This window comes from Pezoporus occidentalis, unplaced genomic scaffold, assembly GCF_034315485.1.
Source record: "Pezoporus occidentalis ecotype Australia unplaced genomic scaffold, CSIRO_AGI_Poc_V1 ctg77, whole genome shotgun sequence".
NCBI classification, from domain to species: Eukaryota; Metazoa; Chordata; class Aves; order Psittaciformes; family Psittacidae; genus Pezoporus; species Pezoporus occidentalis.
In genome coordinates this window covers 3,925,001-3,950,485 of record NW_026916126.1, presented here as the reverse complement: position 1 = coordinate 3,950,485, position 25,485 = coordinate 3,925,001, and the positions used below count along the sequence as shown (strand labels likewise).

The window sequence follows — 25,485 nt, the reverse complement described above, 5'->3', positions numbered from 1 at the left end:
TCAGCTTTAAAATATTTTTTCATTTATATAGCTAGTCAAAACAACAGATTCTTCCAAATGTACTGCTGTTAATTCATTTTATGTGTCTCATATGACCTTCGTTTCTGCAGTCCTCAAGTAGCTTTCTTCTGCCCTATCCATGTAACAGTCTTCCTCAGTCTTGAGGGTTTGAGGGTTTTTTTTAAATGTTGGACAAAAGCAACCGAGTGTTTGTGCTGCACAAACCTTCATAGTACAATATGAATTTGTTCTGGCTTCTGAAGACACTGGAGAGCAGAGCAGTGTGCTGGTGGAGCAGCACATGTAGCGTGTCCTCTCCTGACCCTTTCCGCTGGCCCCAAACATGCCTGGCAAATGGATACTTGGCTCTCTGCCACAGCTCATTACACCAGGCTTTCCGTGCCCTACTTATCTGAACAAAGGCTGCTCTGAGGAGCACAGGCATCACACCTAGGTCACATAAGCAGAAAAAGCCATCAGAATTTCACTGAGTCATGATGGAGCTTTCCTTCATGGTAAGTCTGTGAGAATTGTCAGGTTTCAAATGATGGCTTGCCTTGCTTGCTAAATAAATGCAGAACTCATAGCTGTTAAGCTTGCTAATGTCTTCCTCAGAGGAGGAGAGAGTAGAATCACTATTTTGAGGTATCAGGCTTGGATGTAAACAGAGAAACAGTACTGGAAATCTTGCACTAAGAAGAAGGTGGTTCGTTTCGTGTTGGTCATTTATCGATTGAAGAGCTGCCAAAATCCTAGGTACTTGCCTCTTAAATTGTAAAGGACTGATTTGTTAGGAGAATTGGTGTTAACTCTAGTAGTGAAAACATGAAGTAACCTAAAATCAGTGTCAGATTACCATTATTTTACTACCAGACCTAATGCTTTCATCAGCTCTGTTTGTATGCAATCTGCTGTACTTTTGATCCTTGGAAAGGTTACCTTTGAAATTGTTTCCACAATCAGAGGCAAATCAGACTCCAGAGGAGACAAAATAGGCTGTAGATAATTGTGCAATTACAGATGGCTACAAATCAAGGTATGTTACGACTTGAGCTGCAGCTCTCGAAGAGAGCCTGTTACTTTTTAACATTCAGAACACTGCCTTCTAGGTAAATCCTCTTACTCGGGATTTGAATTTCTATAGACTGCTGTCTGCCTTGAGGTATTGTGTGTCGTCTCTGAACTGCAGCGGCCTCTCCTGCATAGTAACTATTTCACACAGCAGTAGCCAGCTTCAGTGCTGCAATATTTGAGAGACGGGCAGATGTTTGCAAACCGCTTCTGCGGGCGGCAGAAATGGAAGTTGGAAATGATTACTATTTTTCTAATTTTTTGGTGCTGGTAATTGTGGTGGGTGGATCTGCTTTTGGCTGATGAGGTTTTTATGTGCTAGAATGCATGCATGCCTTTATTTTGGGTCTGATTTGGAATACTTAACGGGGAGCTATGTATTATTTATCTGGCAGGAGGAAGAGGTTTGCTCGCGTATGTGCATTTCAAAGGTTCTTGGTGTGAAAGGTTCTGAGTTTTCTGTATATTGCTTTGTGATAATTATTTGGTGCAAGTGGTTTATTTTGCTGTAGTTACAGGCTTTGGTTTATCATTTTCTTTACTGTTTGCAGCTTAGTGAACAGTGCAAGCAGAAATTTACTACACTTAGTAAATTTTCATAATGTGGACTTTGAAATGTAGAAGCCAGCTAACGTTGTACTAAGAATTTAAATTTTTAGGAGGCATTGCTGCAAATAGCCCTTTTTTTTTTTTTTTTTCACTGTACAGTACTGATATTACTGGCATATTTAAATTTTAAAATGGTTAGATTTTTTCTGATGTGGTTGCCTGCTTTCTCTCACTTGAGTCTCACTGCAGTAACCCTTCTGAAAAAGCTGCTATAGAACAGTTGTCAATCGTTTCTCTTTAGAGCTACTTAATTTTTATAATAGCATTGCTAGGTAAGAGCAGATCTCTGCTGTTCTGGTTTATCTTTTCATATTAATTGTTAGTGACAGTGCAAGATGGCACATCTGTGCAAAAATAGGTTTGTACCATTTAGACCAGTATACTCGATATACAGGCCAAGGTATATAGGTATGTTCCTTGTTTTTCCTTTTGCCATGCAAAATGCGATATAAAGTAGAGCATTTTATTTTTATTTAGCCTTTTTTTTTTAAGTTGCCTGCTTACTAGTATCACTATGGTAACCGACTGAAGGATGTCTCTGAGGCACACAACCTGCATTGCAATGTAAGTGAGGGGAGATCTTAAGTTGTCTAACTGCTGAACAGTAGAAAAAGGAACAGACAAGGCAGAGAAATAGGCTATTGATTTATAAGCTATTATTTAATGCTTGCTCAAAGCTTAAAAAGTTATTTTACAAGTAACGAATATGTGAGTTCATTGTTTTCTGTCCTCTCTTCTGGGACTGCTATTGCTAAAATATTCATTAAAAATCATAAATTTCTGTTATTCAAATTGAGTTGGCTTCATTTTTTAAACACATGTTACAAATGATGTTGATAAAAGTCAGTGCAGAGGTAAGCTGCAGAACTGTGTGCCTCACAGAGCTCCTGAAGTGTCAGCATTCTTTTTTTATGCTTTGCTATGAATAATAACTTAATTTTCTAACAATTTTTCTGTTAAAAATGTTCTGTGGTCTGTAAAACTGTTCTCAGTCTTCAAGATGTGTGTTATAGAGATGTGCTATACACGAGGTATTATTAGGACCATGAGGAAAGTAGTGTCTAGTAGTTCTGGTATGACAAATAGGAAAAGCAAGTTGCATATACATCCATTAATAAGGATTTATTTTTTTCCCAGCTACACTAATAAGCCCCTGCTGCTACCTAGTTTGGAATCCTGAGCAGCCAGAGCTAAATCACCATTTTTGTGCTAATAAAATACGCCGAAGAGTCAGTAATTTTTGTGTATTAGAAGCCACCTGGAGCTGTATTTTGTAAATAACTGTATTTATTAACAGTAGTATTTTATGTGCTATCTCTTAGGCCTGACTTTCTGTTGAATTAATATGTTAATCCAAATTTTGCACTGTCTAGCAATTTTATATGAATTTTATGAAAAAGTTCAGAGGCACTTGAGTTTGTATGCCAGTTCCATTCATTTTAATACTTGGTTGCATTTCAGACTGTAAATAGCGATCACTGAATTAGCATGACACTTAGAAATGATTTGCTCACATCCAGATTTTCTGCCAGACAGGCTTAATTGCTCTGCTTGTGTGACCTTCTTTCTAGAAGAAATTCTTGTCTCAGGACTTCAGAATGCAGAGATGGTTTAAAAGATACTTCTCATATCTTTTGAGGAATAGTGATTAAAAATAAACAAGCTTCAATGGTTAGTTGCAGTTATCTTGAAACCTGGAGGATAGGATGTAAGAACTTTGGAACTCTTTAAGAACTCATGTTTTAATGTAAAGGTATTCGTTGTAAGTGCTTTTTGACATGAGATCAGAAGTCTTCAAATCACTCAACTTAAGGGAAGCTTACTGTGTTTTTCTAGATAGACAAATTGAAGGCTTCAGTGTTTATCTCCCTGAGGCTGTGAGCTGCTACGACTGCAATCCCAGTTCTGTATTCTAAGGAAAACTTGATTTTCCAATTTTGACCATTCATATGATGCAGTCATTCTTACAGATACTATCCCAGTTGTTTTGGGAAGATGTCTGTTGCTAATCTTACATTACTAGAAGCATTGCTGCATCTGCAGTAGAAAAAATTATTTTCTTCCAGTAAGCGGTTGAACAGAAAAGAAAATATATTTTATTGAAGACACATGGTAAAATGACATATTGATTTTCAAGTACAGAATTTATTTATCCTTAGTAATTTGCCAAAGTTCTACTATTATGTTGGTTAAAAAACAATTATTTCTTTTTCCAGCATTTTCAGTTAGCTTTGATTGACTGCAATCCCTGCACTTTGTCTAACGCTGAAAGTAAGTAACCGATTCCATTTATTTTGTTGTAGCTTTTTGTGTTTTTTAAGTCTTGTGCTCACAACTGTATGAATTTGTAATGAACCAATCCTTCAAAATCAAGAGAGTCAGTACTGAGAGGGAGGCTACACAACCTGCCTCCGTCTGTCAGTGGAGACAGATATTCCAGTGGAGTTTTGGGTCATTTTAGTAAGTGGAACAAGTGAAAATCAAAACTCAGCTTATTAATTGCTTTGAAGATGAATTCTTGAGGAGCGTTTATTTATTCATAACGGTAGTGCTTGTGCCATGGCATATGTTTAATAGCAGTTGTTTAAAACTTTGGCATCTTGATAATCTGTCATTTTTTGGTGATCATTTTAATGCCAATTTATAGGTCTAAAATTCAGCATTGGTTTTAACACTGAAGTAGGAAGTAGGAAGAGGTACAAACTGTAGTTTGATTGATCTTTAGGTGCCAGCTACATATTCATCTGTACTTGAACATGCTAATCTTTTAGTGTAATATGATTTGTCAGATGCAGTATACACTGGAGTCTGTTACAGAGCGTCCTGCAGGTATTTTTCCATAGTGGAATTGTATGCAAGAATAAGCATATGTTGCTGCATGTTCTGGAGTCTGTAAGAATTAAAAGACAGGCAGTTGTGAAGGAAATTACCCTCTCAGTTTTTAAGGTATCTTCATGCTGATCTTGGTGTTGAGCTTAAGTTATCTCCTAATTCTAAATTCAGAAGCATTGGGTAAAGTATTTAAAAGCATTTCTTAATTTTTTTTAATTTGGATTTAGATGGAATTATGAATATTCTGTCAGCAAGGCTAATGAAAAGGTGTTTGTGTTCATGGGTGAAACTTCTGGCTGTATTGGTATCAAGGAGCTAGCTATGCTACAAGGTCTTCTCTAAAGTTTTGTCTCTCATGAGGAGCAGACACAGATAATACTGTAAAATATTTGCAGAATTCTTCCTAAGTCAGTAGGCTTTTATTGTTTTCTACCAGCTACATGATTCTTTATCATATTTCACGTTAGGTCATATTATTTCTCACTGACTTCATTGGTTTTTCATTGCATCTCTGAATTTCTGTAAGGTTTTCCTAACCTTTCCCCCACAGTCCCCTATGGCCCCAGTTTTATGTAGAGGTATGGCCCCATGTAAAGGCTTTACTGCACAGTGCCTGACAAACCCGAAGGAAGAGAGAAGAGGAATGAGAGATACTTTGCCAGGTTCTCCCATTCTACTTGGTGGAAGAACCATGCACTTTGACCCATGGTCTTAGGTACCTTCATGAATGCTTGTGGTTGCCTTAATCCTCCCCCTTGCATTTCTGGAGGCTGGGTGAGTAACGGCATTACAGTGAGTGTGTTCCTAGCAGAAATGTTCTAAGCGTGTCTTATTTCTATTTAGGCAGTCTCCAGTGTGGCAGCTTTAATTTCTTTCCCCTGCATGGTGAAGATTCATACTGAAGGGGTTTTGCTGTGAGGGGGGAAAAAAAGAAACCAACAGATTTTTTTAGATAATGAACTCCTAAAATAACAGCAGAGGTTTTTCCTTCATCAGTACACAGTGAAGTTTGACGTTGTGGTGAACATAATTGATGTTATGTGCCCTTTAGCAAGGAACACAAAAAGTTTATTAAAATTTTAGATGATGCATTTCATTATGACCTGGTTTTTGAAGTGCGCTAGGCTACCTTCTTTATAGTGAAGGACAAAACTGTGCACAAAGAGGATTTTCCCCCTCTTTTATGACCCAGAGGGAAACCCTGGAACTCCAGATTACCTATATAAGCCTCTGTGTCACACTATTCTTCAGCTTCAAGAGACAGAAATCTGTGTATTGAAACAAATTTTTTTAACTTGCAGTCCTCAGGAACATCAGGTAAAAGTCTGTCTCAAAGGAGTTTGTCTTTCCTCATCAAATAGAGTGAGGACTACATCCATCTCAAATAGCTTTAGCTATCTATCATTCTGTGGCTAGTCTAAGCTAGCAGTTCACAGGCCTGAGAACTCAGGCATTCCATCTTTTGTTTAATGATTTGAGCAGCATGAGAATAATTTTCCCTCTGCTTTTACTCCTGAACAATTTTTGTGGTAGTGTTTTTTTTTTCCAGCCAGCAACTTTCTTGCCTCTGAGAGCTGCTAGTAGTATTATGGCATTCTGTGCAATTCATACGAGTAATTTAAGATGCTTTACAGTGATGATCAGAATACCATCTGTAATTAACACTCTCAGCTTAACAAGGGAAAGTCAGTTCCTAAGAAGGAAAAAACCAAAACCCAAACACCTAAATTTAAGATCCTGTATAAAGCTGGCTGCGTATAATGTAGTTTTCTGTCCTAAAATATAGTCTGTCCTTTGACAGTTGAATGAAAATAAGTGCCTAATTCAGTTATCTACAGAAAATACTAATGTGCGTTCTCTGCTTAAAGAAATTTTATTGCTAAGTTTACTGAAAGGGTAATGGACTCTGCATTTCAGAATACAAATAAGATCCACGGACTGCCTTTCTGCAATATTTGTTTGCAGTCTTAATGCTTTGTTAGGATACGTATTCGTTCTCTTGTCAGTTCTGTTACATTTAGCATAAAATGTGAATGTAAACAAATACTTCCTTTTATCTCCAAAATTTAATTTATCTTGGTTTTGCATTGATAAATTTTAAGCATTCTTTATCCCTCACTTTAAAGCAGATACTATAATTGTTGTCATTAATTAAAACTAATAATTTTGATTTTCCCGTTCTTACAGTTCAGTTTCACATCGCCCACTTATATGAAATCCAGGTAAGCTTTAAGCTACTTTATATAAAGTGTGGTTGTTTCTGTCTATATGATGGAATTAGTCTGTTGAACCCAGATTATGGATGCCTTTTTAAAGTTCAGCTTAAGTCTCAAATCACTAAAGAAACTTTATTAACTTTGGCCAAATTTAAAAATATTTTGTATATGGACTGTCGTGCTACAATATGGAGTAGCAATTTTAATAAACTTACATATTTACTGGTCTCACAGGCTGAATGCAAAAAAAAACTGTTCAGTGTAATTTTTAGTAAAATTCTTTTCTGAGATTATATATAATTTTTAAAGTTACAAAAAAGTATATAGAAATATAAAAAATCTGTGGTTTGTCAATTCATAGATATCCCTATTGTTTGTCATACATGCACACACATGGTCGAGTATGGCATTTGCCCTGGTGCTTTTTAAGTATATTTGACACGAAATTTTCAATTTTAGCTGAACATACGTGGTACAAACATTTTAGATCCAAGGTCAGCAGCACATAAAGCTGTGTTGCTAATTCTGTATCAAATCCTACCACAGAGTTTTTTATGTGAAATTTTTGGGAAATTGCAGAACTCTGACTGAGCTTCCAGAATAGAAGTAAATTAAAACCAAGGAGCTACTGAAATAGCTATTGTATATTTGTTATTTGACTAACTGGTCATATAATGACAACTGTATGCCTTTTTATCATGTTTATAGGTATTATGTGACTGAGGAAGGGATGTGACATGAAAACAAACTTGCAATTAAAATGGATGACAGACATAAACTATATGTTCAGTCAGTTGAAAAGCAGCTTGGTAAAGTAGGTGCTGTCTTTTGATGGCACAGTTGGAAATGGCTTTAGGTATTTATATATGAGTAAAAGATACAAATTTGATATTTCTCTTTTGAATGCTTTTGGTCCAAAGCTGTATGACAAGACAGAAATTCCCTGTCCCAAAACACCATTCAGAAACTTCATGGAGTGTTATGGTTCTTGCCTGGCCACTGTCCAGATTCGGTTCTGAGCACTGGAGGACAACTGACACAATTATATAACAAAGCATCCTCAACACGTTAGTTCCTTTGATTTTCTAGAGTAAAATAGAAAGTTAAAGGCTCCAAATCTATATCTATATACCAGCTGCCTTATATAATTGTGTGACCAGTGTTACAAGTGCTTAAGCTCTGCTTTCTGATTGACAATTGTAGGCAGCAGGAACTTTATTTTAACACAAGTCAGAGCAAAAAATTTTCAGTGCGTTCTCCCCTTAGACCTGGTTTGTCTCATAGTTCTGACTGGGAGGGGTGTCTTGTTTTCTGGAATTTAAGAAACTTGGAACCACAAAGGGCCATGCCTTCATTCTGGATATTGCCTCTGGCACAACGATGAGATGTTTTTGGAGGCAGGCTGATGGCTTTGTTTCTTTTAAACGACACTGCTACAGATCTCTGAACCCTTCTGTGTATTTGAAAATTACTTGCTCTGTAATATTTGATGAAAAAGTGATGTACCTTCACAATACTGGAGTTTAAATGGTGGGTTGCCAGAACTCTGAGCGAGAGGGTAACCCTGGTGCTGATAGGAATTAGCAGTAGTTTTTCATGGTGCTTAATGCTAGTTTCTGTTATTTCATCAGTGGTAGCATGAGTCCTCCTAGCTATTTTGGGTGGTTACTTTATACGGTGTCAAAAAAAGAGGTTGGGCTGGGTTCCCCTCCCATTTCAAAGACCATTCATGATGCAGCCAAACTTCAAGGACTTTGGAATTAATATATAGATGTTAGGAAGAAATTTTTCCCTATGAGAATGGTGAGGAACTGGCACAGGTTGCCCAGAGAAGTTGTGGCTGCCCCATCCCTGGAAGTGTTCAAGATCAGGTTGGATGGGGCTTTGAGCAACCCGGTCTAGTGGAAGGTGTCTCTGCCCGTGACAGGAGGTTGGAACTAGGTGATCTTTAAGGTCCCTTCCAAACCAAACCATTCTGTGAAATAAACCAAAATGTAAATATTGTGACAGTTTTCTGTAATATTTTAAGCCATGCATGTAGGCAGATTTCTAAAGACTGAATAATACTACAAATAACAAGTAAAAAATATCCTAGATCTGGAAAACATGCCCTATTTTAATATGTCTTTCTGAATCCTCACAAGCATGCAAACATCTTTTTCAAAGTGTGAATATTAGGCACCAATATTTATATGTTTGACATCTGGATTGCTGCCACTGCTGTCATGCTATACAGTGAACTTCTGTTCTTTTGCTTATCCTTCATAGTCATGAGCTACAAGTTATGTTCCCAGTGCTAAATTTAAATTTTTTTCCTGATTGTTTTTATTTTGCTGGACATGGATATTTTATTTATTTATATTATTTGTTTTCTTACCAGTTGTCTGCATTTCATGAACACCAATTAAAAATCTTTTCTACCAACTTCCCCTTGTTCCATTTGAAAGTATGTAATTGCTGCTTTAATTTTTTTCCTGACTAGAAAAGGGTTAGAAAACCAACAGAGTTGTCTTTCGTGATTGTGAGATACCAAGAACCTAACAACATTTTTAACTTCCAATAGGTACTTATATTGTTTAGAGTCTTGCCAGTCATCTCTTACAAAACAGCAGTAGTCAGTACTGTGTACTCTTTGCATAAAAAAATGTAACTAAGTAATGATCATTTGCATTTAGATGCCCCCATTTATTTTAGTATGCTTTTCATCTGTTTGCCAGAATGAAGTCTAATGTTGAATTACCTGAAAGCATATTTTTCTCAAAAACTTGTGTAGAATTTTTAGAAAAATAAAAAAACAAAACCGAAACAAACCAACAAAAACCCCAGACTTTTAGTAACATCAGACCCTCAGCATTTATGTCATACAGACATTTGTGGGAGAGGAGGAACAGAAGAATTAAGCATTTTAAATATTTTCACTGTTAAACAGTTATTTTTAGGGTAACGCAAAGATAAATACTGACACTATTCTAAAAAATTCATTTGTTGAGAAGTCTTGACCTTTAGCATATACAAAACAGCTCTTAAGGTTCCAGAATTCAATAAAGACCACAGTCCCAAGCTGGAAGTGTGTTTTGTGCATCAAGACCTATTCATGTAGGGAGTTAGGAATTCAGTGTTTCCATGCTTTAAGCGCACTTAAACTATATAGCAAATAGTAAGATGGCATACATTCATTCTCCAGGTATAATCCGTGGATATGTTTTAATTCTACATATGGTGGGACTCTTACTAGGACAACAGATACATTATAAAGGCAGCTCAAATATCCCAAAGCGAGCAGAGAGGCAAAATTACACCAGCCAGCAATTACTGATGATCTTCATTTCTGTTACAAATTTTCTGAGAAGAATTTGTGTAGAGTTTTATTTCAGATGTAGGCTCACATTCAAGCACTCCCCTTAAAAGCAGTGTACTTATTTGTAGTGTAAGAAGTATAATGCATGCATGTATGAGGATTTGACCAAATTTAATAATTTGCAAATTTTCCGTCAATTATTTTAGTAGTCAATTTGTATTAAATAGTATATTTATGAAAGTTACTCTCTTAGCATATATACGTCACTCATTAAAGCTTTCATATGCACTGTATGCAAAAAAAAAACCAGATTTTTTTGTCAATGTGTTTGTGTGCTGTCAGTGCTGTGAAATCGTGGCTATTTGGTGATCTGTTGTAAGCTTTATGATTAATCTATGTACTTTTTTCCTTTTGCAGAGAAAGTATCACTCTGCAAAGGAAGCTTATGAACAGCTTTTGCAGATCGAAAACCTTCCTGCACAAGTAAAAGCAACTGTCTTACAGCAGTTAGGTATGTAAAATTAACTTCTATTTTTCTGTGTGTTTCTTTTTTCCATCTTTGCCTTCAGCAGTGTTTTTAAGGCTCCGTTTCCAAAGAGTCTTAGACACTGATTATGATACGTGAGATTTTCACCCCAAATAGAATGCATAACAGTAGATAATTAAGTAAATAAGAGAGGAGGAAAAGATTTTAATTAAACTTACAAAATTAAACCGCTCTTAGACTTGCTACAGTATGTGCATTACAGGTTTTGGGCAATGAGGGGGTGGTCTGTCACAGAAGGAGTACAGCAGTTAGGATTCTGTTATTATCTGTTCTCTTTTGAGAACAGCCCTTGAATAGCCAGGCTGTATGCAGTAAACCAAAATGCTCTGTTGCAGAGTAGAAGAGCATGGCAAATAAAAAATGCACATTTGCTTTCTCTTTAACTAGAGTATGTAATGAAAACCTTTTCTGTAACTAAAAAGTTTACTGTCAGAGTCTATAAAAGAAAACACATAACAAGAGAAAAAAAAATCTTTTTTAAAAAATTGTCATTTTTCGTATTGATAGAAAGCTGTTAAATCATTTTATACCAAAATTTCTAATGGGTAGGTAAATTACTTTTGTCCTATCTGCCTTATCAAAGTATTTCAGAACATTTTGTTAAAAGTGTTCAACCCAGTGCGAATCTTCTTCATTCACTTTTTCCATGTTCTTCCATCTGATTTGTTATTCTAAATATTAATTTAGTCTGCTTATGCCCATTTTTTTTTTATTTTTTTTTTTACCCACTTCACATAACGGTCATTTAATTCAAATTAGTAACTGGCACTAAGTTCTGGCCACAATGCTTTCTTTTGTTTGTAATACAAGTTGTGTATGGATTTGGAGTGGACTGATGTGTTTAGCTTTTGAGTCTTCTGTGTGGTAATCACAAATGAAACAGTGGAGCAGTTCGCTGCAGGACTCCAGGTGTGCTCATCTTTTTGCTGTCACACAACAGTGTTGCTAAGATTTCAGTATTCCCTTTATTTTTTTTAACTTGGTATTATATCACCCAGTATATATAGTCAGCAGTTTCAGCCAGAAAGGCTATACATATCATCTGTGGAATACAGGCTTCCCAGAGCAGCTGACCAGTGCTTTTTCAACTCTATTTGATGTATTTTGGCACAGTAGAAGCAAAGGTGCATGGTTGTATTCATAAAATCCTACCAACAGGCCTTGGTCTCTGTGCTAGCAATAAGGGCAGTGACTTTGAGGATTGTCTGCTGTCAAAAAAATGGATTAAATCCCTTTATTTAGTCGGCATAGTTTTGCAGTGTAACTTCTACGTGGATAAAAGGATAGAGTGGTCTTAACCAGGACATTTAAGGAACAGTACCATTTCTTTTGCTCTTCACTGTTAATAGTGGTGTTTATCAGAGTATGATATTTATCACAGGTTTAGTCTCTAGCAGCTGGTAATAAAAACACCTCCTCAGGAGGCATGGTCTGGAGGGTGGACTGCTACTTAGAAAAAATAATAGAAGATACCTTTCATCCGCCAGAATGCTACTGGCAAAACCCAGTCAAACTATATTTGTATTTCTAGGTTGAACTGTGCTTTTTTTTGTTCTGTTGTGCGAGGGGTGGTTTTGCTCTTGTGATTTTTTTGGTGGGTTTTTTTATCTCCAACAGAAAAATTGTTTTGGCGTGAAAATACCCTGTGTTTATTTTCTTTAGTTAGATAATGCCAACTATTTCCTAAGTTTGATAATTGAGCCAGTGTTGAAATTTAGGCAAGTTCAGATGTCTTGTGAGAGATTTATTAAAATCTTTCCTCTTGTTGCTGTTTTCTGAAGCAGATGAGGGTGGAAGAGAATCCTGTGATTCTCAGATAAATACATATCCATTTGAGCTGATGCATGCTGACTAGTTGAAGAAGATACAACAGTAAGATCTGTACGGTTGGATAGCAGCAGTTTTTTCTTCTTTTGCACCATGTCTTTTGCTTTCCAGACAAGAATTTTGTTCACTGCTTTGCCTAAAATTGCATGAAATTAATGAGACTGAAGATCAGATCTGTCCTGGTATTGTTTTTCCAATTGTATTCAGTATTTGCTGAGGGAAGAGTGTAAGAACAGTGTAGGCATCTGCTTAGAGGTTCCCAAAGCACTCTCCAGTGATCTTCGGCTAGAGGCGTTCCTAGATGATGTCCACATAACCAGATAAGACATCATAAGACGTTAAAATAGGGAAGAGGCTCATCTCTTCAGAGACTGAGATGATGATGTTTATTGGAGAAAAAGAGCAATTGTCACAAGTTCAGCATGATTCTTAACCATAAAAAAACCCTGCAGCATCAGCTAGGCTAGCACATCCTCTTGGTGAGGCAACACAGGGATTTGTTACAAATTAGATTGTAAAGACCTGGAAAAGAGCTTTTGTTAAGCTAAAAATGTCCACAGGACAGGAAGAATAGTCAGTGTACTACTTGAGAGTTTGTGAGTTAGGTCTCGAAAATAGGAAACTGTACAGCTTACCAGGGTTTTTCCATCATAATCCTTCTGTACATTCTTAATTTTACGCATGAGGAGAAGAGAGATCCAGTTTCCTTTACCTGTGCTATTCTAGTAGAAAACTTCTGTTTGTTCTCCCCCATGCTTTCTCGTGCTTTTGCCTCTTTCACCTCTGTGCCTAGGAAGATAAAATTGGGAAGCAGCCCTTGTTTCAGCAGTGTAACTAGATAGGGATTGCTCATTCTCAGTTCTTTCTTTTAAAAATAGATTCTTTATCAGTAAGCCTCAGTAAAGATCTCCTGAAGATACAACTTGTTATTCTTCAATCCAGCAAGGTTTTGATGAAACAGAAAATAGGCATCATGGCACAGCGTTTCCAGAGATACAGGAAGTTGTTTAATGTCTTTTTTTACCCTTGTTTATAATCCCTGAACTATTACCTTTATCTCAGGCTTTGCCTGGCAGTGCACCTGGTATGCTTGTTCTTGATGTACAATGGTGCATTCTAACAACCACCCTCACGTAAGCCTTTTTTTCTTAAAGCATGAGTATTTTCATTTTCGTATGCTTAAGAACCTCAGTGATTTGGAATTTGAATCAAAAACATAGCTTAGGAAGTCCACAAGTGAAGGTAGTGTATGTTACATATCTGCAAGAATTATTGTGGGGTTTTTTCCCTTCCTTTTTTATTTCTTTTCTAATGGGTATGGTTTTGATTTGATCCATCTTCAGACAAGATAAAGTGCGCTTTCTTTTTTTTTTTTTCCAGTACTGTAACCACTTGGCTCTTAACCTGACATTTCTTTGAGTCCATGACATACTCAGACTTCTGCTTCTGACCACAGTTTCCAAGCAATACGTCTTAAAACACCTTAGGCAAATGTTGTTCAATAGATAATGTTTTCTTTGAGATTTCTTTTGTTAAAGTTTGGAAGTTTGTCTTCCATTTGCACAAGTGTCACTGTGACTGTTAACAAACTATAAGCCCATGGAATAGAACAGGTAGAGTGAAGTATTTAAGATACAGTCTAATTATGGAGAGCTAAGTAAGGCTGCAGATACTAATGAGTTCCATTTTCAGCCTTGCCTACTTTGTCTGTCATTTCACAAGAGACCTGAATCTGATCTGGATGTTTGAGTGTTATTGCCTGTTCATGTGGTTAGACTTTATCATAAAGGGCAAGGTTAGGGTGCTGAAGTTTAGCTGATGGAGGTTTTAAATGGAAATCATGGCAGTCAGGTGAAGTTCCCGACAGCTGGATAAAGGGAAATAAACCCCCCATTTTCAGGAAGGGGAAAATGGATGACCCAGGGAACTGCAGCCCAGTCAGTCTCATCTCTGTTCTTGGCAAAATCTTGGAGCAGATTCTCCTGGAAGGCATGCCAAGGCACATGAAAAACAACAAGGTGCTTGGTGACAGCCAGCATGGCTTCACTAAGGGGAAATCCTGCCTGACCAATTTGGTGGCCTTCTATGATGGGGCTACAGAACTGATGGACAGGGGTGGAGCAGTTGATGTCATCTACCTGGACTTGTGCAAAGCATTCAGCACTGTCCCACATGACATCTTGTCTCTAAATTGGAGAGACATCAATTTGATGGATGGACCACTCAGTGGATAAGGAACTGGCTGGATGGCCGCTCACAAAGAGTTGTGGTCAATAGCTCAGTGTCCAGTTTGAAAACAGGAACGAGTGGTGTCTCTCAAGGGTCGCTGTTGGGACCGATCTTGTTCAACATCTTTTTCGCGACATGGACAGTGGGATTGAGTGCGCCCTCAGCAAGTTTGCTGATGACACCAAGCTGTGTGGTTCTGTTGATACCCTGGAGGGAAGGAATGCCATCCAGAGGGACCTTGACGCACTTGTGAGGTGGGCTGATGCCAACCTTATGAAGTTCAGCCAAGCCAAGTGCAAGGTCCTACACCTGTGTGGGAGCAATCCCAGGCACAGCTGGAGGTTGGGCAGAGAAGAGATTCAGAGCAGCCCTGTGGAGAAGGGCTTGGGGGTGTTGGTTGACGAGGAACTTAACATGAGCTGGCTTCAGTGTGCTCTTGCAGCCCAGAAAGCCAACTGTATCCTGGGTTGCATCAAAAGGAGCATGACCAGCAGGTGGAAGGAGGTGATCCTGCCCCTCTACTCTGCTCCCATGAGACCTCACTTGGAGTACAAGCCAGTTGTCTGCTATGAAGGATTTCCTTTATACTCATAAATGGCAGTGAGATGATTTTGTGGCTGCTTAAAGTAATTCCATGTAAGCTTAGAGGAAGGTGAGGAGCACCTTAAGATGATGAAGATGTTTCATTTGAAATGGAAACCAATCAGTGGTAGAGATGTAAAAGATGATTGGGAAGCATTGATTATGGAGACCTTTAAAGTGAAGGTGAATAAATTGTCTTATGTAATGAGACAACTGAAAGAAAAAGGGGCATGTGAAAGAAAATTATATGCAGTTAGATGAGGAAATAAAATTATCTTTTCAGCAGAATTTATTAAGTAGATGAGAAGTAATTGTATTTTTCAAGGTGAATGGAAGGGATGTTTTAACAGTGAAGATTGAATGGTTAAGAAACTTTTAAGTATAGATAACAAAAATTCTTACAACTGTTCTGATGGGGAATTGTCTAAATGTAGAAATGGGATAAATATGAGGACTCAGAAGAAAAGGAGTAAACTGAACATAATGTACAGATAATTGGTGTGCATGACAGGGAAAATGGTGGCATTTTTCACAATGACAGGGAAGGTAACTTTGTTCACGGGAGTAAAGAGTTAACATTTCAAGATTTTCATAGTAGAAGACTGAGCAGTTCATAATTGTGCTACTAACCCTTATGGAAAAGTTATTTAAACAACAAAAAAACCCAACACACTTTAAAAGTACCTGAAAGTAATTTTAACTTAGGATCCTTTGGTTCTGTAATTTTAGTATAGAACTTTAAAACTTTTAAGAGTTTCCCTTACAGTATTATATGTAAATGATATTGTTGATTGATATTCCTGTTTTGAAAGAGGAACTAATGCTGTGAACATCCTGCTGTGCCAAAATGTTAAATGATCTTCGGGAATTTCACTTCTGCCATTTATGGATTCTTTGTGTAGGCTGGATGCATCACACCGTGGATCAGCTTGGAGACAAGGCAACCAAGGAAAGCTATGCTATACAGTATCTCCAGAAATCTCTAGAAGCAGATCCAAATTCTGGTCAATCCTGGTATTTCCTTGGAAGGTGAGCTATGACTTCATAGATGCTGTAACTATATTTATTTTTTTGAGGATACTTACTGTTGTATCTTATGTTGGTTTTCTGCTTAATACCTTCAGAGGAAAAATTAAGGGAAAGGATGTATGTGCTGAAGTCTAGTTTTCTGGAAGGTGTCTGAAAAGACAAGGTGCTAACATTTGGGATGAATATGTTACCCAAGTGGTCCTGCTGCTTTTTTTGTAGTTATTATTTAGTCTACACATTTACAGTAATCTGAATCGTCTCTGCTGGTTTTACCTGTTCCTCCTACCACATCTCCTGTTCTCTCTCTTTTTTGGTCAGTGATTTGTAAATGTTGATGCTTTTCCACAGTTATTTTCTCAGAATCTCCCTTCTATCTCAGTAATTTTTTGCACTAAAATACAGATATTTTCCCAGGTACACGTGCATTTTTAAACAGCATATATTGCTACTAAATATCAGTTCAGATAGATACATTCTATTACCTATTTAAGTGTTGTGTTAATTTTGTACTGTCAGACAGTATTTTTACTTGAAAATTAACTTATTGCAAGATGTAAACCATATAAATGCGATGGCTTTTCTTGGTTTCCTTTTTAAGAAAATAGACTAATTTACACAAGCCAGCAGTAACTCTTGAAATGCTCAGGTTCTGGAGAGATCTTTGAGGGCAATTCAAGTCCATATGTGAACAGGTTGGTTCTGTTGAGAAATACATTAGAAATTAGTTATGCAAAAATAAAATTAATATCCTAACCTCAGTATCTTCCAGATGACTTTCTTGGAGGTTTTTATCATCCTAGTTACATTCCTCCAGCTGTTTCTGTAAGACAGGGCTCCTCCACCAGCTGCCTTGCAGGCTAAGGGAGGATTGAGTGTGAAGGGCAGAGAGCTATAGCAGTTGTGGAGGGAGAAGGGAAAATAAGCCAGGCATCATGTGGCTCATCTTACTATCCACTGGGCTGAAATCCTGCTTTTTTGCCAGTGGTCCCGTCCCATGGGCCTTGGGCTAGTTGAGTTCTTACATAGCAGCAGGATCAAGCCAAGACTCTTACAAACTATGTGTGCAGCTGCCACGCTCCTGCTCCTACTGTGCCACAGCTTTCATGCGGTTAGAGTGAAACTAAGGACCATACAGACAAGGGGGAGGAACACAGGAAATGGGGGTGGGAATCTAGTGGAAGCATCTCTTACACTTTACAGGGAGGACTAGTGCAAAAATGTTTCTGTGCCCCATTCGTGCAGGCCATATTCTGGCAGAAGAGGAAAGGAACGGGGTTGTGCATTTACTCTTTTTCTCTTCTCATGTATTCCCTTGTGTTCCTTCCTCTCTCTGCTGGTTGTCCAAACTGGATGGCAAGTTGGTCTAAAGCTACTTTTCTTAAAAACATGCCACCATCGTTTCTCTCTCCCACTAAAAAACCCAGCAACTTGTTTCCAGTTTTGTTGGGCACTTAATGATAATGCTGTCCTAATTGGAGTCTTCATGTATCTGATAAGCAAGACGGATTGAAAAAGGTATACTGGAATGCACATTGGATTGTGATTAAAATGGTCTTCTGAAGCATTGTGTTCAGACTTAATGGATGCTTTTAGGTGAAGTACTGCCAGATTTCATTATATTCCTTTCCTAGCATACCTCAAGAATACATGAAAGAGGGTAGCATGCTTGACAGACCTTTGCCTCTACTATTCTGTTGGGATTATTTTCTATAGAATAAAATTCTTCTATTGTTATTTATGTGTTTTGAAATTTAGCAGTTCTTTCCCCAGCAGGAAAACTTCATACAAACAATATAAGAATCAGAACTATTGTAGATTAAACTAGTAAATATATATATATATTTAATGTTGTATTTATTTGAAGCTTTCAATTTTAAAAAGGTAGGTATTATTCCGTGTAGTATAATTGTAGTTCTCTTTAGAGTCTGATATTTCTGCTGATAATAACAGAATACCTTTGATTCTGTGTGTGAAAAATAAGAAATAATGAAAAAATAGAAAACAGCAGGATTCTTTACAAAATGTTGTGCTCTATGTATACAATAAAACTAACTGGTTTGCTGTTCACATTGGGATATGAGAAATGCACATAAAAAGCTTCCCGGGCAGTCAGGAACCATCCTGACTCAGTCGGTCACTGTCTGTTAATAAGTCTGAAACACTTCTTGTAGAATATGAAGTTTCCTAACCATTTGTTAGGTGAAGTAGGTAACGTAACTATTTCTTTGTGCTGCTATCTGTAGATAAATAGTGTTCATATTGATTGATAAGTTACCACAAACGAGAGAAATGTAAGTTTTTTAATTATGGTATGACTCTGTTTTCCTTACAAATGCAGGAATCCAGGGTTTAAGCAGTTTTGTGTACTTTTCAAAGAAATAATTAGTAATACATGTTGAGTAAGGTGTTTGAGTCTGCTTATGCCTGGCATTCAGAAACAGCATATGTTTTGGGATCATCTAGATGAGTCTGTATTTGCATGACTTAACATTAATCAGATCAGTCTTGGTAAGTCATCCTCAATGATTACCTTGTATAAATATTACCAAAGTTCTTTTTTTCTTCTCCCAGGTGCTATTCAAGTATTGGGAAAGTTCAGGATGCCTTTATATCTTACAGGCAATCTATTGATAAATCAGAAGCAAGTGCAGATACATGGTGTTCTATAGGGTAAGAATGATACAGGGTAATAAAATTACATAATTCCCTGTTAATATATATAAATAAAGAGTATCAGCTCTTTAGCTCTTTTGTGGTCTCAGGGGGACCTGAGTAAAAAGTAAAGCTTTTTTACTGATACCATCATGTTGTCAGATTGGTTTGATTTGAAGTTTAAATAATTGATATATATTTGCTTTCTCAATTTTTTTAAAAATAATACATATAAAGATTGTATGTGTTTATGCTTATAACCATGGTTTATATAATGGCAAAGTTTATTAAGGGTTTTGAGGGGGGTGTGTATATTTGACTTGCTTGTATTTTGACATTGTTACTAATTCTCAATTTCACTAATCTTTCTATTCAGTGTGCTGTATCAACAGCAAAATCAGCCTATGGATGCTTTACAGGCCTATATCTGTGCTGTACAATTGGACCATGGCCATGCTGCAGCCTGGATGGACCTAGGCACACTCTATGAGTCCTGCAACCAGCCTCAGGATGCCATTAAATGCTACTTAAATGCAACTAGGAGCAAAAATTGTAGTAATACCTCTGCACTTGCAGCACGGATAAAGTATTTACAGGTAAAACCAATGTTTTCAAAAGTGGGCGATACTCTTCCAAATACACAGCAGAGGGGAGGGGAGAAGTAACACACAAGTTTAACTTGCAGTTGTTTGTGGTGTGTATAACCTGTTTTCATGTTTATTGTAAGCATATCATAGCCTGTAATATTTTATTTCTACCATTTATAAGTGGGACTTAATTCCTTATAAACCCTATTTTGCACATTTAATCAAAGCATACTGTTCTACATCACTTTGCTTTTTTTCTTTGTATTGTCTACATTTTTAAGTTCTCATAACATAGAGAGAGAATGCACATGCACTATCTTTCACTCTTGTTTGCAATTTCAGAAAAAAGGAATTGTGAGACCTCTGAATCCAGAGCTCATCTTTGTTCTGATTCTCACAAAGGTTTATATTCTGGTTACCCTCTTTATACTTAGCACCTTTCTAAAATCCGAAATTTTAAATCTGTCCTCTCTTTAAGACATAATTAGCTACAGCATTTAGGAAGATTTCATGGACTTGCTCTTACTAAAGTAGGCTTGTGTTAAATTTGCTTTTTACATAATTTTTCCTAGGCTCAGTTGTGTAACCTTCCACAAGGTAGTCTACAGAATAAAACTAAATTACTTCCTAGTATTGAGGAGGCATGGAGCCTACCAATCCCCGCAGAGCTTACCTCCAGGCAGGGTGCCATGAACACAGCACAGCAGGTGAGAAGTTGGGTTATGTTCTGCAGGTGCCCAGCTTTAAGGGTTCTTTACAATCGGTAGTGGTCAAGCTTATTTTCTTGAGCACAGGACTGGCTTTTATTAATAAAAAGCCCTTGATTTATTTGCAAAGGGATACAAGATCAAGAGGCTCCCTATAATGTGGGAGAGATATGGGGGTACCAATTTAGAACCTTTGTGGATTTTCATGATTTCAAAATATATCATCTTAAATAGAAATGCTGCAGTGGTTTGATAATCCCATCAAAGGTACACATTCCTCCATTGATGACCATATGGAAACTGATTTTTCAGTTACTGAGATCACCTTCAGAATACCTACTCAGCCCTTTTAATATGTGTGGGCTGTTAAAAGATATAATTTAAAGGAAAGAATTAAGAATATATAGAACCATATTTTTGTCTTCCTTCTGTGATTCTTAGGCTTGTAAACCTCATCATCCAAATACTGAACCTGTACTAGGCCTCACTCAAACACCAATTTCACAGCAGTCCTTGCCACTACACATGATTCCTTCTAGCCAAGTAGATGACCTGACCAGTCCTGCCAAGAGGAAAAGAACATCTAGTCCAACAAAGGTATATACTCTGATGAACTCAAGAGCCCCCTACCAAAATTATATGGACATATGCATTAAAATAATGCAACATGCACAGAATTTGTGCTTTAAATTTTAATCCTTTGGCATCAAGGTGGGGAATGTTTTTAAGAATTTTAAAAAACATTTTTCAGTGATGTGTTTTGTCAGGTTACAGCTCAGACAAGAAGTGTGTAAGGGCAATGCAGATCAGTGGCACTATACTGCAATCCTAGTTGTATAAGTGAAAAAGTGTTGTCTTATGACAGAGAGGGAGATGATCATGTCATCCTGTTTATTGCCTTTGCTTATATTTAGAATTAAGTGTTTCATCATCATGTAATAGTATTACAGTAGATAAAGTATTCAGTTTTAAAAGTAGTGTACATTTAAATTAATAGCATGATTTGACTGTTTTTTGTTAAGACTTTAGATACCATTTAACTGTTTCTTCTGACTACTCTGATACTGTATGGGAATGGTAGAATGAGACTTGGCATGTTTTAGTATGTTCTTCATTTATATTGTTACTCTTGAAAAAATATCTCTTTCTTAAGTAAGATAAAATCTAGCTAGTTAAAGAAGTTCTGTTTACCTTTTGATAGTCACACATCTTAATGTAATGTTTTCTCTCAGAATACTTCTGATGTTTGGAGCAGTGGCCATACAGTGTCACATCCTCCTGTACAGCAACAAATTCATTCTTGGTGCTTGACACCACAGAAATTACAGGTATGTTGAAGATTTTCAGAAGCTTTGATGTGTTTTTTTTTTGTTTCTTCCTTTTAAGAAAATAAATCTGGAACATTTTTCTATTTCACATCTCTGAAATTAAGTGTGAAATATATCCCAAATAATTCCCACAGTGTAGTTCAAGTTGTGTTACTATTTATGGCTTCCCTGTGTGAGAAGAGAAGCCATAAATATTATTATTTCTGTAGTAAAATAAACGATCTCTAGCAGAAACTGAACACTTACATTGTACGAATTCTATAATTTATAAAGTAAGAACATACAGTAGTTCTTTTTCCTTATGATGTTTTAAAGCTAAATATGCAGATTGCCACACCTGTGTGCCAAGTGAGTCTTGCTACTTGCTGTTAGTGTGAGGGATATTGAAGGAGGTGTAGAAGTGTTGTAATACCCCTTTTTTCCCTTGAGGTAGCTTCTTCTATCACATTGCATAAACAAACGTGCACATTCTACAAAATGAAATTCTTCAAATGAAATCTGGTACTGCTTCTCTGTGCTTTGTGTATGTGAAATGCTAGATTTAATTTTTTAGATCTTGTTTCAGGTATTTTTTTGTTATGGTGCTTTGTGTCTGCAGTTTGTTAGGGCTTGCAGTGAGCTTCAGCAAGAATTACACATTCTGAAAATTAGGTCTAGCTGGAAACTCTTAAACAGATACTGCTTTGGATGCAAGGAAAAATAGAAAGGAACACAGTGCAGAGACAGAAGGCATTCTGATTGACTGACCAGTGTTCCCCTCAACTCCAGTATAATTCTTCAGCTGCTTCTCTGTCTGAACAATACTGACTTTATTATGCTGCATATTGTTTCCCTCCTTTGCCTCCCTGTCCTCTGCTGCCTTGCACACCCCTTTGGTCCTCCCTAATTACCCTTCTGCATCTCTCTCTCCAGGCATTCTCTTTCTTTTTCTTTGTTTATTTTATATCCTACCACTTTTCCCCCTTTTTAGTTTCACTTTTTTTCAGATCTAGTTTCTCCTCTTAAGCAGTATCTAAGTAGGCTTCTGTGTCCAAGTATGGTATACTGGATTTGCTGGCAATTGCATGACAGAGTTCCAGCATATATGAATAGGAGAGCCAAAAAGAGATGATGCAAGAGGAGAGGGAATAAAACCTTTACTGCCTTGTCTAAGTCCACCTTTTAAAAGTCACAGCTCAGAGGTTGGAAGGATACGGGATATAACACACACCAAATGGCTCACCTAACAAAAGTAGAAGGGAAAGGGGCTAAGGCTGCACAGTAACCACTGAGGCTCCAAAATGCCAGTAAAGGAGGGATGGGTGTTGATTTCACAGAATTGGTGGGCAGCAAGAGCAGCGCTGCCTGCAAAGCCTCTGCAGCCATAGCACTGGAGAGAGACGCAGACTTGCTTCTGCTGATGTATGTGCTAGGTCTGCCTTTCTGATTCCTGTTACCCTATTTAGACATTTTTTAAAAAGGAGAGTAACAACTGAAGAGCACTGGTTTAGACTTCTGTGTACCTGGTATGTGCACTCTGTGGAGACCCTGTTTTCATCACACCATCATATAGATACATATATTCATTGCAGTCCCCTGCAGAGGGACTTCAGAATGGAAAGATGTCTGAGTCTGTAACAGAAAGCTTAGTCATGTTTTCAGCTTTACAAGCCTTCTCTTCATGGATGATTTCTAGTATTGTATGCAAGCAAGTTATTAAAAGGCACATGCAATTTTAATGATTCTGAACTGTACTGCTGTTTTTTCAGCACTTGGAACAGCTGCGTGCAAACCGAAATAATCTAAATCCAGCACAGAAACTTATGCTGGAACAGCTGGAGAGTCAGTTTGTCTTGATGCAGCAACACCAGCAGGTGAGAACAAAAATATTTTTCTCTTCTACAAAACTTTAGTCAGTAATGGTGTGTCTGTTGTGTTTCCTGAATTCTGAAGAAAATCTCTTGTACAGAGTTCTCATGCCCTTTACTATGTGTTAAGTCATCTTTAATTGTGGTTTACTGGTTGAAGTTTAATGGGTTTGGCCATGTTTTATTATAGGGCTACCAGATAATGTAAAAGTTTTCAATCCACACTGTCAAATTGAAGTGGGCAGACACACATTTAAAAGTGGTCTTACTTGAAAGATGCATAATTGTAATAAGATGCATTACAGAATATCTTCCTCTCATTGTTCACTTTTCTCTCTCTTAGTGTCCAACTTTAGCAGTAGAACGTTAACAGTCAAACTGAAGGGCCTAGAAGAAAAGTGTGACGATAGCTTTACCTTAAAATCCGCTCAGCACGTTTGTGAGCATGACAGTCATCTTATTTCTCAAAAGCAACTCTGAAGATCTTAAAATCAGTATAAAATTGGAATTGATCAGTGCAGTAAAGTACACAAGCGCTGTATGATCTTTACTTCTTAAATTCCACAGCTAATGTTCTTGTGTTTTGTTCATCTTCTGTTAGATGAGACAAACAGGAGTTGCACAGGTACGATCTACTGGAATTCCTAATGGGCCAACAGCTGATTCATCACTGCCTACAAACTCTGTCTCTGGTCAGCAGCCGCAGGTTGCTCTAACCAGAGTGCCTAATGTCGCTCAGCGTGGAATCCGTCCCGCCTGCCCCGGGCAGCCTATGGCTAATGGACCCTTTCCAGCAGGCCCCATTCCCTGCAGCACAGCAAGAACGCTGGGTAGTACAGACACTATTTTGATAGGCAATAATCACATAACAGAAAGTGGAAGTAATGGAAACGTGCCTTACCTGCAGCGAAACGCACTCTCTCTACCTCATAACCGCACAAACCTGACCAGCAGCGCAGAGGAGCCGTGGAAAAACCAACTATCTAACTCCACTCAGGTATACAATTTCAGTTTGCTTATGGAGTATGCTAAGGAGGCTTGTTAAGCACATCACCACTGTTCAAAGTCTCTCATTTGTAGACACACATTTTTCTGTTTACTGAAGCTGATGACCTAGATGCAAATAAAACACACACTAGGTTAAATCTGACTATTAATTTTTATTATCAAAAATCTGTATTAACATAGCTAATTTCAGTCTAAAAGAAGTGATAGAAAGCGCAGTTACATACTACTCAGCTGACTATCTTTGCAGGAAGGTTTCTTTAAAAAGAGATACTTGTACATCTTTTTGTTATTGCTTCTTTAATGTGAAATGTTGTGACTTTGTTTTTCATGTAGGAGGAATGTGCACATTTCATGGGAATCTGAATGTCGTTATTTCTGACATTATGCTGTTGTCATGATGTAATCATTACCCATATTTTCTTTCTGTATGATCTTTCAAAATTAATATCTAGCAATCAAAAAAAAAAATACCCCAAAATCTCCAAAGCAGAGCTACTTGCAAAAAAATACTATAATGGTAGTAAAAATCCATAGGGATTAAAGTGTGTAAGTAGAGTCATTCTGTGTATGTGTGGGTTAGAACTTGAAGAGGGTTTTTTCAGCCTAAATGTCTTTCTTCCATGGCATACTTTGTGGATGTAATGAGGTGTTCTGTAGGAATATATGCTAATGGTTGAATTCACTTTTACCAGATGGGTTATACAGTTTTATACAGTATTGTTTTCTTCCTCAAAACTGCATGAATTTTTGTTAATACTGCGTGTTACTTTAATGATGAAGAATTGAGAGTGGGCTGTGGTACAGACAAGGCATATATACATGTTTAACTGCAGATACACCACAACAAAGGCTGAGGTAATACTGGAACATCTTTCGCTTCTAGGAAGACAGGCTGAGAGAGTTGGGGTTGTTCAGCTTGGAGAAGAGAAGGCTCAGGAGACCTTAGAGCAGCCTTCCAGTGCCTAAAGGTGGCCTGTGAGAAATCTGGAGAGGGACTTTTTATAAGGGCATGTAGTGATAGGAAAAGGGGAGGTATTTTAAATGAAAGAGAGTAGATTTAGATTAGATATAAGGAAGAAATTCTTCAGTGTGAGGGTGGTGAGGCACTGGAGCAGG

At 37.4% G+C, this 25,485-nt stretch overlaps 1 protein-coding gene across 18 annotated transcripts in view; it reads left to right on the top strand.

Moving 5' to 3' along the window:
- KDM6A (lysine demethylase 6A) overlaps nucleotides 1–25,485 on the top strand; it is a 157,750-nt gene that overhangs the window by 92,189 nt on the left and 40,076 nt on the right. For 6 of the 18 annotated variants that reach the window (XR_009961502.1, XR_009961501.1, XR_009961509.1 and 3 more), the window contains 12 exons: nucleotides 3,897–3,951; nucleotides 6,700–6,734; nucleotides 9,109–9,174; nucleotides 10,444–10,537; nucleotides 16,114–16,240; nucleotides 18,812–18,910; nucleotides 19,269–19,488; nucleotides 20,052–20,186; nucleotides 20,628–20,783; nucleotides 21,419–21,514; nucleotides 23,263–23,367; nucleotides 23,963–24,358. Coding sequence is in view for 8 of the 18 variants with exons in the window: in XM_062602436.1 (XP_062458420.1) it covers nucleotides 3,897–3,951; nucleotides 6,700–6,734; nucleotides 9,109–9,174; nucleotides 10,444–10,537; nucleotides 16,114–16,240; nucleotides 18,812–18,910; nucleotides 19,269–19,488; nucleotides 20,052–20,186; nucleotides 20,628–20,783; nucleotides 21,419–21,514; nucleotides 23,263–23,367; nucleotides 23,963–24,358 (1,584 nt within the window). In the remaining 10 variants the exon portion in view is untranslated. Of the gene's footprint in view, nucleotides 1–3,896; nucleotides 3,952–6,699; nucleotides 6,735–7,464; nucleotides 7,585–9,108; nucleotides 9,175–10,443; nucleotides 10,538–16,113; nucleotides 16,241–18,811; nucleotides 18,911–19,268; nucleotides 19,489–20,051; nucleotides 20,187–20,627; nucleotides 20,784–21,418; nucleotides 21,515–23,262; nucleotides 23,368–23,962; nucleotides 24,359–25,485 lie in introns of those variants that run through there. The other 12 variants (XR_009961503.1, XM_062602437.1, XR_009961506.1 and 9 more) reach the window with 8 other exon arrangements.